The sequence below is a fragment of the Tetrao urogallus genome (genome assembly GCF_951394365.1).
Source record: "Tetrao urogallus genome assembly, chromosome: 1".
Taxonomy (NCBI): domain Eukaryota; kingdom Metazoa; phylum Chordata; class Aves; order Galliformes; family Phasianidae; genus Tetrao; species Tetrao urogallus.
In genome coordinates this window covers 21,357,024-21,380,288 of record NC_136813.1, presented here as the reverse complement: position 1 = coordinate 21,380,288, position 23,265 = coordinate 21,357,024, and the positions used below count along the sequence as shown (strand labels likewise).

At 38.9% G+C, this 23,265-nt stretch overlaps 1 protein-coding gene across 1 annotated transcript in view; it reads right to left on the bottom strand.

The window, feature by feature from the left end:
• Nucleotides 1-277: 277 nt before the first annotated feature.
• Nucleotides 278-23,265, bottom strand: part of RXFP2 (relaxin family peptide receptor 2) — a gene marked incomplete at both ends in the record, with an annotated part of 31,768 nt that continues 8,780 nt past the window's right edge. The window contains 11 exon segments of the mRNA XM_079549289.1: nucleotides 278-397; nucleotides 2,320-2,437; nucleotides 10,933-10,960; nucleotides 10,963-11,001; nucleotides 12,178-12,233; nucleotides 12,702-12,748; nucleotides 12,752-12,773; nucleotides 14,531-14,602; nucleotides 15,675-15,746; nucleotides 18,115-18,238; nucleotides 19,320-19,393. Coding sequence (XP_079405415.1) covers nucleotides 278-397; nucleotides 2,320-2,437; nucleotides 10,933-10,960; nucleotides 10,963-11,001; nucleotides 12,178-12,233; nucleotides 12,702-12,748; nucleotides 12,752-12,773; nucleotides 14,531-14,602; nucleotides 15,675-15,746; nucleotides 18,115-18,238; nucleotides 19,320-19,393 — 772 coding nt within the window.

Genomic DNA, 23,265 nt, shown 5'->3' with positions numbered 1-23,265 from the left:
GTCAGACCTTGTGATAATTAATTCTCCACAAGGATGTATTCTGAAATTGGTAGTATAGTCCAAAAGGGACAAATGCTCTGGAATGGTCCTTTGCCTTAAACTAATATAGGGTATGAAGAATATACGATATGAAGAAAGTTAGCACTGTTCTTGGGAATTATATTTTTAAAAGTCCAAACTTAATGATGATGAGGGAATGAAATGAGGATGAGGGAATTGTTTGTCCTCATAAGTGAAGTGGCCAAGGCTTTTCATTGTTTCTGAAAACTGGTCTCCTTCAACAACTGTCCAATGACTGCTTTAATTTCTTGTCAAAGAAACTACTTGTGATAGTATAGGGAATGGTGCTCAAGGCACTGTTTATTGGTAGAATAAATGTCACTATCCAGAAAGTGACCTAGGAAAAATTGTGTGACTCTTACTATGCACTTTTTTAGGAATACTTAAGAAGCAAGCATATCTTTACATCATTTTAACTTTATGTCCTGTTTTTTTAAATTTAATGTCACTTTATCTAATTTTTGGTTAATTCTATCATGGTGTTCTTTTTACAGAAAGCGGTTTGAATTCAGCACTGCTCATTCTGTTCTCATTGGGCTCACTGTGGGTTTTGACGAGGTGAAGGAAAAAAAGAACTTTTCACCGGAGAGTTTCTTTCTATCTATCTTTAATAAAAGCTCTGAACGTGAAGCTGAAGCCCATCTCTCTTTATAAAAGTATTTAATATAAATCTGAGTTCCCTTCAATAAAACATGGTATGAAATCAACCTCATGTTTCAAAATGCCTTACAAAAGCACTATAACTCTTATTTTGCAAGGGAGAAACTGAAGTAGTACAGAGGAGTGATGTCACTTGCCTAGAAGGTTCTGAGCCTCACCATCCTGAATCCCATTCTAGGTGTAGCTGTACAACAATTATGGCCATGTTTTATGTTTAACAATTTGTGTAATCTCTTTTCTCCTGGCTATGCATATAGAATTCAATGTCACCAATGAAGCTAAACTGGTCTTATGATAAAAGCATTGAGAAAAGCCATTGTGGGAAACTGTTCATCCAACTTTTTATAAGCATAAGGCATCAGTGTGCTAGAATTATAATGGGAAAGCAGAGGAGGCCTTCATAGAATCACCAAGGTTGGAAAAGACCTCTAAGATCATCCAGTCCAACTGTCCGCCAATCAGCAATATCTCCCACTAAACCATGTCCCTCAGTACAACATCTAAACATTTCTTGAACACCTCCAGGGACTCAACCACCTCGCTGGGCAGCCCATTCTAGTGTTGGACCACTCTTTCCAAGAAGAATTGTTTCCTAATGTCCAATCTGAATCTCTTCTGGTGCAACTTGAGGCCATTCCCTCTCATTTTATTGCTAGTTACATGGGAGAAGAGGCTGACCCCCACCTCACCACAACCTCCCTTCAGGTAGTTATAGAGAGCAATAAGGCTCCATGAGCCTTCTTCAGGGCTAAACAATCCCAGCTCTCAGCCACTCCTCATAAAATCTGTGCTTCAGACCCTTCACATCTTCTTTATCATTCTCTGAACACTCTCCAAGTCCTCAATGTCTTTCTTGTAATGAGGGGCCCAAAACTGAATGCAGCATTCGAGGTGTGACCTCACCAGTGCTGAGTACAGAGGGGTGATCACTTCCCTGTCTCACTTCCCTGTCCTGCTGGCAACACTATTTCTGATACAAGCCAGGATGCCATTGGCTTTCTTGGCCACCCGGGCACACTGCTGGCTCATTTTCAGCCAAGCATCAATCAATACCAACAGATCTGTTTCCTCTACACAGTCTTCCAACCACTCTGCCCCAAGCCTGTAGCACTGCCTGGGGTTGTTGTGGCCGCAGTGCAGGACCTGACACTTGGTTTTGTTGAACCTCATCCCATTAACCTCAGCCCATCTATAACATTACAGCATTATAAGCTAGCAGCTGCAAAGTCAGCAGGTCTGTGTATAACGGGTGATGGAGAGCTGTGTGTGCCCTCCAGGGACAGGTAGAGGAGAGCCTGGTCAGTGATGGATTTGTGGAGTTATTCATACATATTGCATACATACTGCATTCATACATACTGGATTTTGAAACTGTAGCTGAATAAAACCTCTTTTCTGAGTAACGTATTCTGGCTGTCATGGACACATGGATTTAAGTTTGTATGTATATATTCTAAAGCTCAATTTCTGAACCTGGAAAAAAAATCAAACATTTTTTGTAATAATTCCTTTTCACCCTTGATTAGCTAGAATTCCCCTGGCAGAATCTGTTTGCTTTAAATTGAATTTTTACCGAAATAAATTACACTCTTACACAACTTTACCTACATTTTCCACCTGGAATGAGGAGAGGATTTTAATGACAAAGACAGGAATCCAGCAGGTGGCATCAGTGAATACTAGAAAAAAAAGGTATTGATTGGCAACGGCAACAACCCTGTGAACGCGATTCCTCACTTCTGTCTGACGGTTTGTTTAAATGGAGCAAAAAGTGCTGGCATGTGAAAACACTATGATGATGAAGGTATGTAGGTTTACACCTGTGGGGAAATATTGTTTTGATTCAAGTGCTACAGAAATGGTAGCTCCTCACTCCCCTTTCTCCCACCACTCCTCTGTCTGATTCTCCTCTATTACTTTCTTATAATTTTCACGTTAGGAATGGCTTTTCAATATTGTCAGCTATCACACAGCCTGCTCGCATACCTTGTGTTCCCATCTGTTACACAGAGAGATGAGAGCAAGTTGCAAGAAGTTACTATAGAAACACAGTTAATGCACAGTACGGGAGGGCTCGTGATTCCACTGCGATCTGATCACGTGTTGGAAAACTGCAATAAATCTGAAACAGAAAGTGCCTGCAGGACTCTTGCACAGCAATGAAAGAACAAAATATTCCTCAGCAAAGTGACAAACCACTCTGAAGCGTATGTTCATTTCAGACTGAGAGAGTTCTGTATAAATATCCATCCCAAATTTCTGATGGGAGAACATGTGCAGAGCAAGCTGTGCAACTTGGCTGTTAACAACACTGTGCAGTGTTTCATAGCAAGACTTTAAAAAATTCATCAGATGGCAAGTCTGTGTATTGGAGTACACCAAATAGCTGAGAGCTATTGGAAGGCTCTGTTTCTGTCCAGATCCCAGCACCTGAAATGGGCTTTTGCCTGGAAATACGGATCAAAACAAAGTAAATTTGTTGAAAAGCATCACATGATAATTTGGTTAATGGGAAGCCACTATACTGATCTGATTTGACATATATATTGCCTTTTTTTTTTTTTACTCAGTGCTCTGTGAAATTCTAAATAAACTACATTTTTTTATCTTTCAGAGTGCAGCTTTTCCTCATTCTTGAAATTGAGAGATAAAACAAGAAAGATCTGTTAAATGTGTATGTGCTGGCAAAACGACCCACATGCCCATCAAATGCAGGTCAGGGAGGAGAATGTTTGGCAGCATTTTGAATAATTCCTAGCTATTGTTGTGATTGAATGCTCAGAAACTGAGTGTACCCAGTTCTTACATACTTCAGGCTGATGTTTTTATTCTGTTCTTTTCAAGTTTAATTTCTCTACATATATGAATTCAATCGTATGTTGGCAGTATCAGAATTCGTGTGATACAGCCGATAAGCCCCCTGGTCACAAAAGAGTGGAAACTGGTATTAGGCTATAAGAGTAGAATCATTGCCTAGCTGGGCTTCCAACCATGTTGAGTCTGTTTCCCTGGCTGTAGTCAGAATGTTGGTTCTGCAGACAGCAGGATGTTCAATCCCTGCAATGGCCAAGTTTGACTGAAGGCATCCAGCCCTGGAGAGAGGTGGCTGCGGTGTTTCAGCACTGCTCTGGGTACAGATACAGCCATGGCTGAGTTTCAGCCAGAAACAAGCTGGAAGTGTTCCCAGAAGAGTGTGGAAGACCACACGGGTCTATAGCACGACGTTGTATACACACAACACTTTGTAATAAGTACACAGATTATTTCTGATATCTTGCCTAGAATTCAACCCTTCTAATTTAACACATCCCCAGTATGCACCTGCTAGCAAGGTGTGTTCATTTTACTTGACTTCAGCCATTTAAGAAAGTGATGATACAAGCCAGTCATACGTTGGCTGTCTTTATAGTTAATGACATCTCCTGATACTTTGGGGGCATGATTCATTATGCCTACTTTTGATGTCTTTCTTAGAATTAGATAAGTTGCACAATCCATTGACTGTAATGAGAGTTCAATGTGATTACTAGTTCATAGACATCTGCACTGTAAACATCTTAAGTCAGGCAAGATAAAATCTTTCCTGTTTGAAGTAACATGAGGTCAGAAAGGAAAGTTTATAGCCTTGAAAAGCTTGAACAAAGAGGTGACAAGAAATAATAGGTTCCATGTGTTTTAAGGGGTTAATCATCAGGAAACAGTATCACCCTATTGCACCATAAGCTTGCAAGGATGCAGACTTGGCAACAGAAAGAGTCAGTTTGGTCCCACATTTCTGTTGGCTCAAGGGTTCTTAATTTGGGAATGACTGCTGGACAAGATACAGTGCAATTGTTTGGAATTGTGTAATGTACAATTCATAAATAATAGAAGCACTTATCAGTTCCGGTGCCAAAAAAAGGACAGTAGATGATTACTGAATAAATCAGACCGTAAGTAGTATAACTAGTCAGCCTGTCCATTATCCGCAATGCAAAATGAATAGCAGTAGTTAATAAAGTAGGATATTTAAGATTCATAGGTTTTTTGTACACATTTTGAATATATAACAAAGGAACTAAACGGTCATAGTTATTTTCTGACGCTTGCTTTCATTTATGAGAGCTACTCTGAAGTCAGTACCTCTTATTTTATTCTCTTGGCCCACAACATCAGAGGCAGATGTTGGCATGGCAGGAGAAGATTGAATTGATTCTGTCAAATAGGAGGGCAGTCAACTCTTTGAAAGGGTAGATAACAGCAGGACATGGGGAAATGGTTTTAAGTTAAGGGAGGATATATGTTGGATGTCAGGGGGAAGTTCCTTACTATGAGAGTGGTGAGGTGCTGGAACAGGCTGCCCAGAGAGGTTGTGGATGCCCCATCCCTGGAGGTGTTCAAGGCCAGGTTGGATGGGGCCCTGGGCAGCCTGGTCTGGTATTAAATGGGGAGGTTGGTGGCCCTGCATGTGGCAGGGGGTTGCAGCTTCATAATCCTTGAGATCCCTTCCAACTCTGGCTATTCTATGATTCTGTGAACTTTCCCACCAATATTGTACACCATTTTGTTGCAGTGTGACAGATGGCAGCTTTGGGACAGTCTGACAGAATGGTGTCTGAAGTGGAAGTGTGTATGAAGCAAAGGTGTGTCACTGAATTCCTCTATGCAGAAAAAATGGCATCCATTGACATTCACTGATGCTTGCTGAACATTTATGGGGACCCAGCAATAGATGTAAGCACAGTGAGGTGGTGAATGGTGCATTTTGGCAGTGGTGACATCAAATGGGTCACATCTGCTGGTGCAGATTTTTATGAATGCAGGATGATGTGTTCATTGCTGGTCAAAATGCAGAGCTAATGGTGGTGATTGTGTTGAAAAATGGTGCTTAATAGGTGAGAATTTTCATTATGATATAGTATTATTGTGCTGTTGGTATCTGTTGTAGCTTCCATGGAATTAAATAGCATTTCTTTGGGAGTGATCTATGAAGAATATCAGAAAATAGTATAAAAAGAGATAATGCATAGTTTAACAAAGTGTTTTGACACTAGCATATTCACATATGCTTATACCTGGAATGCAAACTGAAATTACTGGGATGTATGTGATGTTATATGTAATATATCGTGTAGAGTATACAAAACTATATTGAATATACTTACATCACTTTAATATGTAACTGTATTAATATATTAATCTCATCATTGTATTACAAGTACTTACATACTTACTTATGAATACATACATACTTACAACGCAAAAGGAGGTGCCTCATAGTAGCTTATGCCCTTTTGGTCCCAGCTGAAATGCTTACCCTGGAGGCAGTAGTTACAAACACCTCTGGTTCCCCTTAGGCCACTGCCATACACTGTTAGGGTGTTGCCCTTTACCCATATTTGAAGGAATTCTCAGACTTGATACATTTTTTGTTTTCAGGAATCTTCCTTTTTGGTGAAAAAGCAGACTTTGCTAGTCTCAGTTTTGTGTCAGTGTGCAGGTAGGCGTCCTTCATGCTGAAGTGCTTCAGAAAATTTGTTATTATTTCTTGGCAGAAGGATTTTGCCTGCATTAATGCCTTTTGGAATGTCTGTGGAATGAGTTAAATTTGGTAAAGAACTTCTAAATATCTCGTTATAGTAATTCCAAAATGTTCCAGTTCCTTGACCATTATTCATATATTTTTCTGTTTCAGAGGCAATGCTTTCATAAAGAAGGCCAAAGAAACAAAATAAGGCCTGCAAGAACGTGGTTGTTTTGAAATACATCTGTACAGCTCACTGACTTCTGGATGGTTTAAAAATATATTTGAATATTTTCTGAGTCCTGGATATAATAATGTATAAAGCTAAAGCTGTCCACAGATGCTTCTTAATACATTGAAGAACAACTGCATTGTGACTCAGCACTAAAAGATAAACAAAAATATCAAAATTCAAATCTAGTTTTTATATTTATCTGTAATTCAAGAACTTATATTATTTGTGAAATGATACTGTGAATAATAAAACAGAACATCAAATATAAGAATATGAAGGATACCACTGCAAGTAAAACTCTAATATGTAAGAATTGTGACATATATGAGCAATGACATATGAAGATTTCTCACCAAGAAAGACATTTTATATATTTAAGAAAATGAGTAATTTCAGTGTATATCCTAGCTGGCATTATCTGTGAAAGTGTGCCACTGTGAAAGCCCTTTGCTTCAACTGAGTGACTGTAGTTCAGAGGCTATTTATTACTTTTCTGTTTTCTAATTTAGTTCCCAATTTTTATGCACTTGGATGATCTATTCTGCTTCTGCCTCCTAAATTTAAGTCTATAGGAACCCCAAAGTAAGTAACCAGTTTCAGTTATTCCATTTCAGCCAGAAAAGAAAGAAGTGGTAGAGGTAGAAAAAGAAATGACGTGATAAACTCTAGAAATGAGGGAACTAAATGGGAAGCATATTTCCTTTCTCTGTGTAAAACAATGAAACACAATGTACTTTTTCCAGACAATGGGTTCCCAGTTGAGGTGCAATGGGAAAAACAGCCTGGGATGGTTTAGGACATTTTTGTATGAAAAAAAAAAATATATATATATATATATATATATTCCTTCTTAAATTTTGTTGGAGAGGTTCATATGCTGGAACATTCTTGCATTTATAGTTGTAATCCCAATCATTTCCAGATCTCTGTAAAATATGCAAATGTTGTGAGCTGTAAATTAATTATATGCAATATAGTAGTTAAGAAATAAAGAGTTACACAAACAAGTGTTTTCTTAAATCTTAGGTCTTAAAGAAGCTATTTTATGATAAAATCTGGACTATATTCATCCTACTATTGTTCATCACATGGAGGTTTTTACTGGAAGATTATGTTGTAGGTATATGCATTTAGCCTGGACTGCCTTTGTAGTTAGTCCATTCAGCAGGAATGAATGCGCTTCCTTCCATTAAGGGAAACACAAGAAGTGACTTGCACATACAGATTTTTGACTTAGGTGCTGAGCTTAGCTGTGCACAGCAGAGCAATTTAAACCCTTACCATTATAAACCTTGGCCAAAGGGCCTTCTGACCAACAAAGGAGTCTGAGACCTGGAAACATTAATAAGCAGAGATAAAAGGCAGCAGTTGCTGTAAGAATCTGGAGGGGAAGAATAACTCAAGGAGGCAAAATGTATAATTCTCTCAGCTTTTTCTTAGGGAAACAGGAATTCCCCTCCAGTATAAGGATAACCTTGACCTGCAAGCTTTTGATGAGAAATCCAGAGTAATGGGAGGGAGCTATGGCCAGCTGAGGAATAACACGAGCAGTGAAAATCTTGTGGGTTTAGATTTTTTATATGCAGCTACTGTAAGTAATATACACAAACCTCCCCTTTGAAGGATTCCAAATATTGCTTGAAAAAATGTATTAACCTGATAGGATGGGAAAAGAAAGTGTGACTTTGAAAGCACCAGCAGAAGAAGGAATAAGGCAACTGTGGAAGGTATGAGAAAGAGAACTGCAAGGAATTCGTGACAGTTGTGGCCGTGCGTGTTGTGTCTAATAAGGACTTACAACCTTGGCTCTACCAAGAAGGCAATAAAAGCACTTGTATCAGTTATAGGAGAAGATTGCACCCCAAACTGTAAACTCCAGAGCTTTGGTCCTAGGGCAGGCATGACTTTGGCACCTAATCCAGGATCAGGAATTCCTGTATTTCCAAATGTAGTAGCTGTTTGCAGAAGTTCCTGCCTCAAGATACAGAACATATCCTTCCAGTATTTGAAAGGAGCATATAAACAGGAGGGGCAGCAGCAGAGGGTGGACAGTGATAGGACAAGGGGGAATGGTTTTAAACTGAGACAGGGGAGGTTTAGGTTAGGAATCAAGAGGAAGTTTTTCACATAGAGGGTGGTGACGCACTGGAACAGGTTGCCCAAGGAGGCTGTGGATGCCCCATCCCTGGAGGCATTCAAGGCCAGGCTGGATGTGGCTCTGGGCAGCCTGGTCTGGTGGTTGGTGACTCTGCACATAGCAGGGGGTTGAAACTAGATGATCTTTGAGGTCCTTTTCAACCCAGGCCATTCTATGATTCTATGATTCTGTGATAAGGGGGTGAGTGAAATCATCCCTTCTGTTCCTGCAGCTAGAGAGACTGATGTATCATTTGATTTACCTTTAGGAAGCCACAGGTAACTTCTTTTTGACAAGTATTTCAAATTTTATTTGAGAATTAGTCTGAGAGCTTGTTTGGTTCTTGTTCTGGCCCAAGCTCTGCAGCATATTTTTTACAAGACTTAAACTTTAAAAACTCCGGGGTTTTTTTGTTTTGTTTTTGGATGATATACTGTCTATCCCATAAAGTAAAATGCCTGTCATCCTGTCAGCAAGGCTTCTGGAAAAATGAATGGGTACTGAGATTACTTTGTTCTGGTGAATTCTAACCCAGTCAGATTTTAGGGGGAGTGACATTATGTCTGTCTTACATTCTTTGTTCCTGTACTGTGTTCTGAGTTGAAAATGCAGATCAGGCAGTCGCTTTTGACAGGCAGGCAGGTGGTACTATTACACTGGCAGTAACACATCTATCACAGTTAATGTGCTTTCAAATTGATATAACCATACTTTTGCCAGCTGGTCAAGGCTTATATAGCAGCAGAACACGTCTCCATCCATATTTCAAAACAGTGTCCTGTCTTATGATTACTGTCTTTCTCCTGTGGTTGCTTATGGACTGGAATATTGATAGTAAGTTATACCCACTGCATTTAAATCTTTGAATAATAATGGAAACAAAGGCTGTAATGCACCTCAAAAAGAATCCCAAAGGAAGTTATTCTGGTGCAGCTGCCTCATGACTGACACAGATAACCAACAAAACTTTTAATGTGCCCTGGAGGCAGCTGGTAGAGACGTGTGTGCAAGAGTCCTGCAGCCTCCTGGAGTAGCAGGTGATGAGCAGCTGGGATGGGTGTCCAAGGATGTCTCCAATGGCACCAGAGTCCTACATGGGAATAACTGAACAGGCCAGAGGTAACTACAGTCAATAGAATCTGGAAAATGGTTTATCTCACCCCAGCTTTTGGATTTAACTGCTCTCCAGAGTAATACACCATCTAGTAGTATTTGAAATGTCCTGTGGTATCTGAGACATCCATGTGGGCAGAGAAATTTGACAAAGTGACTATGAAAGACCAAAGATTTTGAACAGTGACATCTGGAGGACAGGAAAAAAGACAGAGGAGATGTCAAAAAGCACCGGTCTCCTGAATTATCTCCTAAAGTTTACTGCAAAGTCTTTACACGTTACTCACCCCGCTACCCTTGGACACTTAACACAGTGTTTTTGACTGTGTGGTGAGAGAAAATTATCAAACAATGAGTTGCAGGAAAGCTATTCAGATTAATCTTTCAAATTAATTCAGGGCATATTCCTTCTGCTTGACAGAAAAATAGAGGGAATTGAAGCTCAGCTATCTAAAAATAACATTTTTTTCTTGTTTTGGACAGCGTTTGAAGAAAAAGTCATACATCACAGATTGACAGTTTTAAAAAGGTATTATACTCTTGCTTTTCAACCCTGAATCCAATAAAATTAGAATTACTTTTAGGTGAAGGTGAATTTTTGCAAATTAAAGAAGAAAAAAGAAAAATTCCAGGATCAAGCTCAGTGTAAAATACTTAATTAAAAAAAAACTAAACAAAACAAAAAAAAACGTGTCTGAAGTATACCAGTGAAGTATTTTACTAACACACAAAGATTTATAGTAGTTCTAAAATACTTCTTTACCATTTACTTATGTCGTTATCTGCCCAGATAACCTCACTGTGCTTGCTACGTACTTTGTTCTTTATTTATGCCTGTTTGCTCCCTGCCTTGTCTTTTATGAAGATCAGTAAAAACTGAGCAAACTGAATGGCTATAACTCATGTATTTTGTCCTGCCACCTTGGAGTATTGAGTACTCCTGTAGGAATAGAAAATAAAAGTACACTCAGCATCTCACTGAATGACAATCAATTCTTTGCAACTGATGAATATTTCTCCTAGAAAGAAAGGATATTATTTAGTTTAAAATGTTAGTAAAATATTTCAGTGTTTACTTATAATGACTGAAGCTGCCAAGGACTTTCAAAATGTTCCTTATTGCTAAAAGGCATAGAAACTATTTCTAGCTTTATTTCAGAAAAAAAAGGCAAACTAAATGCTTACATTTTAACATTAAATTAGGAAATCTTGTTTATAACTTACATCTTCAGCAAATACCTCAAGTCTTTAGAATGTGAGGTGGTAATTCCGTTATCCTATTGCTGGACAGATCTTCTCAAGAGGGAGAACAAGAACAATTAAGACCTCAAGCACACATATTTTCTCCTTTTTGTAAGTGAAGAGGCATGCTATCTTACTTAAAATTCTCATAGCAGTAAAATTATCTTGTATCATGCCTTCAGTTTATCCAATACTTCTTCGCTCTAGGTTTATCCGTAAGTCACTTTGAAGCCAGCTGCAACAGGCACTGATGTTTGGCACAAATGTTCCTAAACTTCTGAACATGGAGCATCTTAGCTCTGATTCATCATGCCTAGTTCTGCTGAGGTATCTAATTTGGTAACCTGGTTGCCTGCACATCTCTCTATAATCTATGAACTTAATCACTGCTGAAAGGAGAGAGTCAGCATTTGTTCTTGTTGAATTTCATAAAGTTGGTGATGACTGGGTGATCCCTCAGCCCTCCAATTTATCGAGGCTCTCTATTCCTTGAGGGAATCAATGGCTCCTTCTGAAAGACACAGGGAGATCTTGCTTTCTAGCTGTATGTTGTGAATTATGCTAGCTGTAAAATCCTGTAGGTTCCAGAATCACAGGTGTAAGTTTCCCACTCCCCACTCCCTACAGTGCTACCCAAGGCACTAACAGCTGCAGCTCCCTCCTGCTGCCCTCCAGCCTGTGATTCTGGATGGCTTCCTGGCCCACCTTTAGAAGGAAGGGATCAGTGCACTCTCAAATGACAGACATGCAACAGCTCACACTCATCATTTAAAATTGGACTTCAAACAACTCAAAATTCCCCCAAATCTTTCAATGAGGAAAAGATATTTGCTGGCACCAATTGAATGTTGTTTCCATGAAGAAACCTGTAGAGGGGAATATGTAACAGACAAAGTATGTAATGATTTAATTCAAAACACAGTGCTAACTTCATGTCTCTGTGTGACTACATGGCTTTTTCTTTTTCTAGGTATGTTGGAATTTTATGGTTTAGTATCTTGTGGTAGCAGTGGTAATGGGAGGACAGTTGGACTAGATGATCTTGTAGGTCCTTTCCAACCTTGTGATTCTATGATTCTATAATTCTAAGTTACGCAGATCCCTATATAATGTTTACAATCTGTAGCAAGGTGTGTTAATGAAGTCACTGCAAAAGAAAACCACTCAAGGCTGAGGAGTTAGTTAAGTAAAACTGACCTTAGAATTGATTATAAACAAGCAGATTACTAACTAAGAGAGCAATATGGAATTTCATTTGATTGAAGACTCTGAGATTTGCTGTCCTGGCAGAAAAGTTGCATATTCAAATTTAGGTTTATTTAATTTCGATTACTTAATTTTAACAGCAACAATTATTTTTCTCATTCCCTGCATGGAGACTGCCCTGTTTGAAGGAGGAATAGATACAGGCACACTGCATTGTGCCTACTCTGTGTTCAGACCCAAGTCCCTGGGCTTCGTGTAGTTTATAAAGCATCATGGTACTCATGAGCTGGTCACAGGGCAGAAATGATACAGTATGCTTATATCTTATTCTGCTTGATGAAATAAGTGATGTCGTGACAAATGCCAAAATGTTCCACGTGACTGTGCTTACAGTAATTTGATTAATTGTAAAGAATGCCTCTTTGACAAAAGCATGACTGTCCTCATTGGGCTTTATAAACGGAGACAGATGCTGTGTTCAGGGCCACGAGTCACACATATTCAAAAGGTTTTTATTGCTTTATTTTTCTATATATTTCACTTACAATACAGTGAGTGCATCGCATCTCAGGAAGGTGGTATAAGTTAAAGCCTAAGTATGATTGCCTTCAAAATCCCTAAGCAGCAAGAAGAAAGCATAATTCATGAATTGTGGAATGATTTTTCAGAAGGTTTAAAATCTGAGATGGTCTTATGTTTTGGCCTTCTTTTATTTGTTTCTTCCAAAATTAGCCCCTATTTCTTAGCTAGTACTGAGTATGAATGTAAATATCAAACAAATTACACACTTGTCTTTGTTGTGCCTTCATTTCTATTTATGACCCAACCATTTCAGCAATAATAGGCAAATGCATTGAAATTTGTTACTTGCAGTCTGTGTACCAGAGTAAACAGAGACCACTAGGTGGAGAGTCTACACTTAATTGCAATAGATGTCTAAAGATTCTGTAATGCTCAGGTTAAGCATGTGTTCATGGATACTGTTTTCATTTGCATTGGAATACTTGTAGTGAAATACAGAATTTTGCTAAACTCATGAGAACAAGAAGCAGCTCTAAAGTTTTATACTGGCAGAGGACGGTGATATTTTTCAGTTAGTCATTTGAGTCACAATTAGTTTAACTTTGGCAAGGCTCTACTCATCTATTTTAGAATGCCACACCTTTAGAAGTGGCTTAGTCTAACAATAAACAAATGATGTTTGTTATTCTTCACAGAAAAAAATATATATATTTATCAAAGGAAACTTTAGCATAATTTACTTGTGCACACAGTTAATAAGAGGCATTTAACTACAGATCTTCTTGGGAAGGGTCTCAAATGAATTGCTTAGCATTGATCATCATAAATCAAAACATGGTTAGAAAACAAGATATTTTATCATGCTTTATAAGAAAATATTTAAGTGTAAGAAAGATATGCAAATGTTAACTTTTGAGAAGAATCCAAGATTAGATTAGCTACGTTACTTTAAAATTTAATGCAAATGTAGAGTTTACAGAAACTACAGGGGAAAAAAACTGACAGTAAGATGACACAGCATCTACAGGTGTTTTTTTTATAGTAGCTTATAGACAGATTTTACTTACGAACAGTAGATGCATTGGCTGACTGAGAAATGTGCTGAACTGACCAACTCAAAAAACCATGTGTCTATTAAATGATTTCCATTCTCAGTACTGATAATGTAGGTTTTCCTCATGTGCTCTGGACTTCCTCAAATCCTTCTGTGTGGAGCTGGTAGGTATGGGGAGATATTTTGGTTCCTGCCCTGTCCATTGCCTTAGTGTTAGCTCAATGGAACCCCATCTGCAGGCTGCCAGAGCCAGCTGTGGTGGCAGCAGCTGCTTACCAGGAGCATGGCTGGGACAGCTGAGTCATTGGCTCCTGAAAGACACAAAGTTTTTCATTTTCTCTGCCCTGAGCCGAGGAGTTAGTAGCAAAATCTTCATTTTCCTCCAGCGAAATCAAGTGACTTATTTTCCTGGATGCCATTAAAAACAGCTGCTATATTTTCTAAGAAACTGAAATAATACCTCTCTGGTGCTGGTTTACTTGAAAGAGCTTATAGGACATCATGTCTCCTTCCTACGTACAATAAGCTCTGTCTGAACTGGAATTTCTGTTATAGTCAGCACAGTGGTATATGCATGGCAAATTCTTTAACCACCTAGATAATCTTTCAGTTTTCTGAAAGGAGAAGCTGGGTTTCTACATGTTGTATTCAAGAATTTTCAGTTTCGGTCATGAGTTTCCTGTAAGAATTCAGAGAAAAGAGGTACACTCCTAAACAGCTTCACAACTTCAAGAATGGTCTTTAATTTCATGAAGAATATGCTTGAAACCTTAGGAAAAGAAAAGAATTTGGAGCAGCCATTTCAATTTGTTTAGATCTCTGAATATCACAGGTTTCAGAGGTACAGTGACACAGTTATGACTGAGATACCTCTGCACAAAGAGTTTAACACTGAAACAAAAGTAATACTGTCTAAAAAACGTTAGACAAATTTTAAAGTGGGGAAGCTGAAAACTTTCAGATGTGATAAGAGAAACCAGAAGGATAAACAACTGTGACAAGCAACATTTGATTTTAAAATGCTGACTGAAAGTATTTTAGGGTTGTTATCGCAAAAAAGGCCGTCTGCTAGTGTGAGGGAGTAGCATTTGAGCATCTGACTTAATGCTTTTTACTATTTCATCTGTGGAGCGATGCTGGGCAAAGCATTAAAAATCTGCTTTTATGAAGAGCTTTGCACGCACAGGGGTGGATAAGGTTCGCCATGATGCAATAGACATTCTGCTTTTGCCTAAATCTTATACACATTCTTCTCAAACCAAACCAGATGCAATGCTTTTTATTATTATGCACTGATTTATCAAAATGTCAATACCTGTAGGAGTCTGGAAGATTAGACTGATTTTTGAAGGCACTGAGACTTTATCAGCTGTTGGAAGGAGTGATTCACTGGAACAGATTGCCCATGGAGGTTATGAATGCCCCCTCCCTGCAGGCATTCAAGGCCAGGTTGAATGGGGCTGTGAGCAACCTGGTCTAGAGGGAGGTGTCCCTGCCTATAGCAGGGGGTTGGAACTAGATGGTCTTAAAGGTCCCTTCCAACCCAAACCATTCTATGATTCTGTGATTTTGAGAAATACCACCTAAACAGTTGCATATGAAAACTACGGTCAATATGCTTTGTGAAGATTAACTACATGAAGCACTATCTGGTTCAAATGCTGAACTAAGTTTTTAATGGGTGGATAATAATAGAGAAAGAAGTTCAGTGATTTGTCTTTGCCCCAAAGTTTAATTAGAATCATAGTAGGAGTTAAAATGCACAGACTGCACACTTCTAGGTTCTTCCTCAAGCTGCTGCAATATGCTGAATTATGTTTGAATGAGACTGAACACTTCGAGCTTAGATGCAATTTCCCATAATTGAAAGATGCTTGCTTTGTGATGCCCAAGAAGCAATCAGTGATATAAAAAGGCAAAATTAGGCCAATATTGCACTCACAATTTCTGAAGTCTATATTGTCCAAAGAATATTTTCCTTGATATAGTCCAAATGCAATTGTGTTGTAAAAATCTGCTATAGAAAAGATAAAAAAGCCAGGACTATCATGAATTATTAACTTTGAATTGCAGATGTTTCATTATCCCCCACATCCCTGTCTGCCATTTTAAACACACTGCTAAGTTAATGCTTGGTGTAACACCACTGAAGTCAGATTCAATGTTTTCCAACAGAGCAGAACTTTCTAATGATTCCTTTGAGACTATTCAGCATGTCTCTATCTCCATGGTGCCTCATTTTCCATTTCTTGAGTATGCTTTTGGAATGGAATATCATGGCATATAAAGTAGAAGGTATAAAGTATAAAGCACTGGAGGATGGGGAGAAAAGCCAATACAGGTGCATGTGACAGATATGCTATTATGAATTTTCTGAAACATGAACAATCATTAGTCACAGAATCACACAGAATCACAGAATTGCAGGGGTTGGAATGGACCTCAACAGAATCAGAGTCTAACCCCCTGCTAAAGCAGGTACCCTACATTAGATTGCACGGGTAGACCTCCAGACATGTCTTGAATATCTCCACAGAATGAGACTCTACAACCTCTAGTCATCCCTTGTCGACACCCTTATAGTGATACGCCTTGAACCTGGTGGTGCATCTCTGCTGAAAATTAGATGATTTTTTATTTTATTTATGTAAAACTGATTCTAATGCTCTGCCCACTCCTCAGATTAGACAGTACTGTCCCATGACAGTTGTTCTTGAAGGCTGCCAACTTCTGGATGGAAGGCAGTTTGAGTTGTCATTAGCAACTCTCCAAGAAAAGGCGAACACTGTCCAGTCAAAAATAAGAGCTAAGCTCAAATGTTGTGCATTTACAGGTGTTTTTTTCAGGATTTATTTAATGTCTGTCATATGAATTCTTTACCCTTGAGCTGCCTCTGTTTTCTTATACCTACTAGCTTTAATCCTAAAAGAATTTATCCAAGGGAGATGCCACATACAGGGCTTTGTTGTTATTAACAGCCAAATTAAAAAAGGACACAAGTCATTCTATCTCAAAATTTAATATATCTGTATGTCTCCCTTATTCATAACTTCCTGAAGGGCAAATTAGTTCCTAGAGGAACTTGGAAGAACCAGTATTGAACGGTCTCCAAGTCAAATTCCTATTAAAAGGCCATCTTTCTATATAAAGAACACAGAGGACACCACCCAGCTTGAAAAAATGTACCAATGGTCTATTAGGGGATTAACTGCACAGTAGAACTTGCCATTATAATTGCCCAACTTTGAGTTTTGTTTCCATGGTAGCTTGACACGAAAATAGAAAGAGAGGGAAAAAAAATAAAATATGTGTTATTTAACCTATTAAAACAGTAAGGTTCAATTTCATCATCAAATAAGATTTATTAGGCAGACTTTGGGCTCACTTAGTTTTCTGTGCCAGAGAGAAAAAACAGATTTCTATGCATTACATAGCACAAGATCAGGGCCTGAAAAGGTCTTTGGGTGCACTGCATTACATTGTGTTACACTGGGTGCATTACTTCGGGTGACTGAGAAGCCTGGTAACCTCAGCTTCTTTGTCATCCATACTCTTTGTGTAAATCCCAACTGAAGCTGCAATGCCCTCCCAGGGTGAGCTGAGAGAAGAGAGTCCTCACCTCGGTTTCTGGAATGTAGAAATACTTGGCCACTTGAACACACTGAAAGCCAGCAAACTTCATTACTCAGCTTTAGGACTGGCTTTTAAGTATTCTGTTCATCCAGATGGATCTTTGAGAATGTTCCATATTAACAAGTACTTAGACTCACATTTTTACAACCTGTAAACCTGGAGCTGGCAAGCTAAAAAAGGGAGCTGTGAGTCATTAAGAAGCAATAATGCTGAAATTCCTGCTTTGGTAACTTCAGCAATATTTGGTAGTGCCCATCATCCCAGTGCTGGCTGTGCAACCAATGATCTTCAGTGAGTGTCCTGGGGCCAACAGACTTCAAGCAATAGGAATGACAAACCCAAGCAGCATTCAACTTGCCTAATTGTAACGTGCACAGAGCAAAATCCACCTTTCAGCTCACACCCAAACTCTATAGGGGAGAGCAGTAAACACAGCCTGTGTCCAGCTCATATAACCTGTATTACATGACTAATTTACACTGTTCATAAATACTCTGTCATGTGAATCACAGAGTCCCAGAATCACAGAACAGCTCAGGTTGGAAAAGATCTTAAAGATCAAGTCCAACCACGACCTAACCATCCTACCCTAACTCTGACAACCCCCTGCTAAATCATGTCCCTGAGCAGAAATCCACCTTGAAGAGGGCTCTGTAGCAACACTCACAGCATTCACTACACGCTAGAAAATCAACATGTAAATGTCTGTAGTGGGTTGACCTATTCTACACTTGATAGTATAGCACTACGTAAAGTGTGTTTTGGCATCTTCTCGTTTCTCAGAGTCATGCTGGAGAGCAGCAGAGCCTATACTTAATGGTTGTATTCTAGTTGTTTCCATGCAGCCACAACCTTTTCGGTACTCATGGAAGCCTGGGAAAAGGAATTACTGAGAGAATGCCCTTTATAAAAGTCTTACAATACCCACAAAAAATAAAATTTAAAATCCTGTTCTCCGTAAGTATGGTGCCAGCTACAGGGTTTAACTGAAAGACAGCATGTGTTTAACATGTATATAAATATGTAGATATACATACAAATAAGAATCTCTGAGGAATTGCCAGCACAACTGTTTCCAGTGGAGAATGAGGATTTGTTGAAGTTGCCACACTTGACTGAGAAATGGGATGCTTTGTTTCTAGTGTGAACCAGAAGGAATACAGCATCTGAACTCCCTTCTTTCTTGCCATGATGCTGTTCTTGCTGGGATTGAAGCTTTTTTGGCTAATCCCCTTGACCGTCCATCTGAAGAACTGTCTTGGAGCTGTAATACTTGGACTGAAATGGGCTTTGGGGTTTACTACTCTTCATCAGTAGGCAAGAAAAAATATTGTAAATATTTTATAAGGCTTTAATGTAAATCACCTCAGTATTTTAAAATGCATATTTTTCACACACACACACAAAAAAAAAGAAAAAGAAAAAGAAAAAGAAAAAGAAAAAGAAAAAGAAAAAGAAAAAGAAAAAGAAAAAGAAAAAGAAAAAGAAAAAGAAAAAGAAAAAGAAAAAGAAAAAGAAAAAGAAAAAGAAAAAGAAAAAGAAAAAGAAAAAGAAAAAGAAAAAGAAAAAGAAAAAGAAAAAGAAAAAGAAAAACAACCCCAAAACCACCTTTCTTCTTTTGTTCCATATGTATTTAATTTTCAATGCTATTTAAAAAAAAAAAAAAAAAATTTATTACCCTTTTCCTACATGTAGGCAAATCTGCAACCTGGCACCAACAAGTATGCTTTGCACAGATTCGCTCTGCTCTGCTGGGCACACAACAAAGCTCTGGGAAGCTGAAGTCATTCCCTGACCTCATCTAAAATTCCAGATATCTCTATAATTACAATAAATATATGTATGCAGTGAAGTCTTAGAAATTAAAATAGTTTAAGGATACTAATAAGGGTGTTACAGCGCAGTTAGGATTAAGTCAGAATGGCAGTGAAATGGAAAGAGCAGCAATTATAGCATTCTTCTGATAAATCCTGAAAATAAGGCTTTCCATAAACCAAAGCAAAGACATTTGCCCAGCCACTGTTACTCCTACAAGAAGTGTTAACATTTGTCAGCTCTACTATAAATTATTAATCAACTTTTAATGAAAACTAGGACATGAATGCCAGAAAATGGCAATGGGTGGACAGGGCAGTGGTATTTCAGTGCTCCTGGCCTGGGGAAAAACTCTCATGTGGAGAGAGAATGTTCACCAGGAGCGTGTGTAAAGCTGCATCCCACGATGAAGGCAGCCAGGCAAAAGAGAAGTGTCCACTCACACATCAGATAGATGCAGTTTGTGAGAAAACCTATGGATACCATTACAGCAAAAGCTTGGAGAAATTCACAACTCAAATTTTGGTATGAATCTGAAAATTGTGGTCTCAGATTTATCACTTAACTTCGGGGATTTATTGATTTATTTTTACAAAAATGGAGTTAAACTTATTGTCATGCAAATCACTCATTTAGACAAGATGCCAAAAGCAAGATAATTGTTTTTGTTTCCTATACTGGCACACATCACACATGAACAAATGACTGGATTTCTGCGGAACATATGCAGGAAATCTGCTATATTATTCCATTACAGCTATGAAGCATTTGCAAAAGCTTGTTTTCCTTTCCACAAAATTTTAGTGAGATTTTATGACCAACAAAACCTGAACAAAAGAATGCTAAAACCTGGGGATGGGGAGGAGGAAAAAAAAAAGCAGAATAAATAGAACAAAATAGAACAAAGTAAAGCATCACACAGCAGTTCTATATTTTCATTCATTCTCGGAGTAGTGAATTCTCCAAGAAGTGAAGTTCAAATCTGGCACAGCAAATTGGATTATAATCTAAGCTGAACTGAAGGAAGTGTCATGGCTCCACCTTGCAAAGGCAGCCAATGCTGAACTTAGACATACAAGACCTTTACATATGTATGTATGATATACAAGATGAAAATGAAATACATGGTTAAAATGTCAGAGAGAAATGAAAAAAACAAAGTGGGGCAATTCAATTCCTTAAAACCAATGGATAGTTAGGTGCTACACAATATCAGCACATACAGAAAGAGCAGAAATACAACTAAGCAGTGATCTTTAACATATGAATGTTTTAGCTAAATGACTGTAAGTGTATAGTCCAACCTGAGCAATTCTATGATTCTATGCTTCTATATTTTTTGAAATATGGAGGAAGAGTTGTGGATTGGTTTTTCTGAAGGCTCTTGCTGGGCTCCAGTGTGTTAATAAAAATAGGTAGCTTAGACTGACACAGCTACACATTTTTTGTATGTCAGCATCTTGAATGCTGCAATTAGACTCTGATAATTTGCTGGTTTTACTGAAACTTACTGATGCAAATGTTGGTAATTTTTTTAGCCAATCTTTCATGTGTCAGGATATTACAAAGTCTGGACTGGAAAAAGCTTTGCTCCTGTGACTGACAAAAGGACTGTTGCAAAGTATTTTTCCACTATTTGCATTGCTGCCCTACTTTCTCTTTCTAAAAGACTGAGTGTGTCCCTGACCCCTCAAGAGAAGCAAAGCTGCACCGTCCTGTGAGTGGTGGAGCTGAATACACATCTCAAGCCTCTTCCCTCTCAGCACTTAGCTTATAGCTCTTGCAGACAAGACACCAGCTACTTCCCACACAGAAGGCACTTGCTCCTTCATCTTTCTCTTTGAGTCTCTACATTACTCGTAACTTATCTTAATCTGCTCCTTCATCAGGCATGGTGTTTGCTGCTCTGACAGATGCTGCTGCTTCTGCCACACAGTTCAGTAATGCTCAGGCTCAGCATTGTCATCTGTTGGGCACCGCATCTGCTCTCAGCAGAGCAGCAGCACTGTGCAGAGCACTCTGCCAGGACTCCTGATTCACTGCTCTGCAGACAGCACTTTGGCTGATGTATAGCTACAGATGAAGGTGGGAGCTACGCTTTCAAAGTGATGACACCATAAAAGCCGTCCTTTTATCACAGGTGATAAAATCCCATCTTCAGATTCCTGCCTGTGGTGGAGTTGCTCCTGCTCTAGTTACTAGCAGGTTTCCCATTTCTCATCACAAATTACTGGGTGGCACAAATCAATTGGACTATATTGCACATCACTGAGGATCAGCCAGGTTCATGCAGCACCAGCACTGTTCTCAAGCATGCTGCTGATATTCAAGGTGCTTTAACAGAAGCCTATACACTGATTGCAAACCTAATATTGCAAACAAGATTTGTTAGCTTAGTTACTGCAGTTGGAAGAACAGTTTTATGTAAAGCAGAAAAATCCTCGCATTCTCTGCGAATGGAAGACAGCCCCACAGCTTTCAGCACAGGCTAAAATCATTTTTGTGGGAGCTCCTTGTTGAACTAAAATGTCTTGGAGCTGCTGTAACACATAATTAAGGCATACTTCAGGTGACAACAGACTTCTTTTGATCCTCTTGTCACTTTTCTTAGTTTCAGAATCACCGAAATATCATTGATAGGGGCTTAGATGGAGCTCAGCTCTTGTTATTTCAGCATTGCTTAGAAGGAAAGAGATGAAAAATAATCAAGTAAGTAAAATGAATCGAAAGTGCACAGGATTAACAATGTAAAGATTGGAAATGGAAAGACAAATTCTCACATTTCTGGATCTTGTTTCAATTCAGACACACACTGAAGTATAAAAAAGAATGCACACACATCTAAGGTTTCTTAACAATTCTTTTTCACCAACGTTTTCTGTACCTAGAGAAAGAAAGATGTGTTTTTACATCAAAATTTCCCTGCAAAAGCCAACTCTGTATGTTCAAACCACAGGTTAAAGAGATGTTGGATGCACTGCAAGAACTTGCCAAGGGTGGTGACGGAGTCACCATTCCTTGAGATGCTCCAGGAACATGGAGATGTGACACTGAGGGATGTGGTTAATGGGCATGGTGGGGATGGGCTGATGGTTGGAGTAGGTGATCTTAGTGGTCATTTCCAACCTTAAGGATTCTGTGATTCTGTAAAATTTAAAAAATGATGTGGATTGTCCAACATGAACGTCCATGTAACAGCCTGAACGGGAGCTAAGGTTAAAATAACTGGGCAAATTAGATACTGTCTGCTTGTGAAATTTAGGAAATCTGCAAAAATTGGAACTTGCTCTTTCGGTTTTCACATCAATCTACAACATGCTTACTTTAAAGTTGCAGTATTCACTGCAGTGACAGTCACTTCATCCATTGTGGTCCACAGAGGAACACACCCCCGGCTTCCTACTTTGAAGTGAACGGCACCCTCACCAGGTGAGTCTTTTCCTGTCTCAAAACTGAGTCACACTGTGATTTATGCCCAGTAGTTGTGTGGCACTTGAAAATGACTGATTATCACATTTATAATAGATGGTGATCTAAAGGTCAGAAAGCACAGTTGGCCTGTTCTGATAATCACACCAGTTCTCCTGAGCTTCTTATCAATTCACACTGATGGGTTTCACGTTTCAATCAGTGATGTTTCGGACAGCTGGTTAATTAGCCTTAAAGACAAAGAAGGGCTCTGATTCGCAAAGCTTCGCTCCCTCACAGTATCCAGCTCTGTTTCCCCAGGACGCTCCGGCTGCTGCACAGTTACGATCCGGAGCTCCTGGCATGCGAGATTGCCTTTTGGCGCCTGCATCTGATGTCCCAGCAGCTGCTGGAGGGAGCTTTGGGGGAACGGTACCGTAAGAAGGAGCAGCGTAACGCCAGCCGTTAGAGGGCAGTAAGATACCACCTTTCTAAGCAGGGTCGATTGATTCACTCTGCATGCTAAGGGCACTTTTTGAAGGTTAACCAGCATTCAAATGCCAGCAGTGTTTGTAATCTAGTGATATTTACCGCTCTTTTAGAGTAAACTCATATATGGTCTAGGAATTTTAGCATACCTACCTACACAGCCTCTACTAGATACCAATTTTATAGCA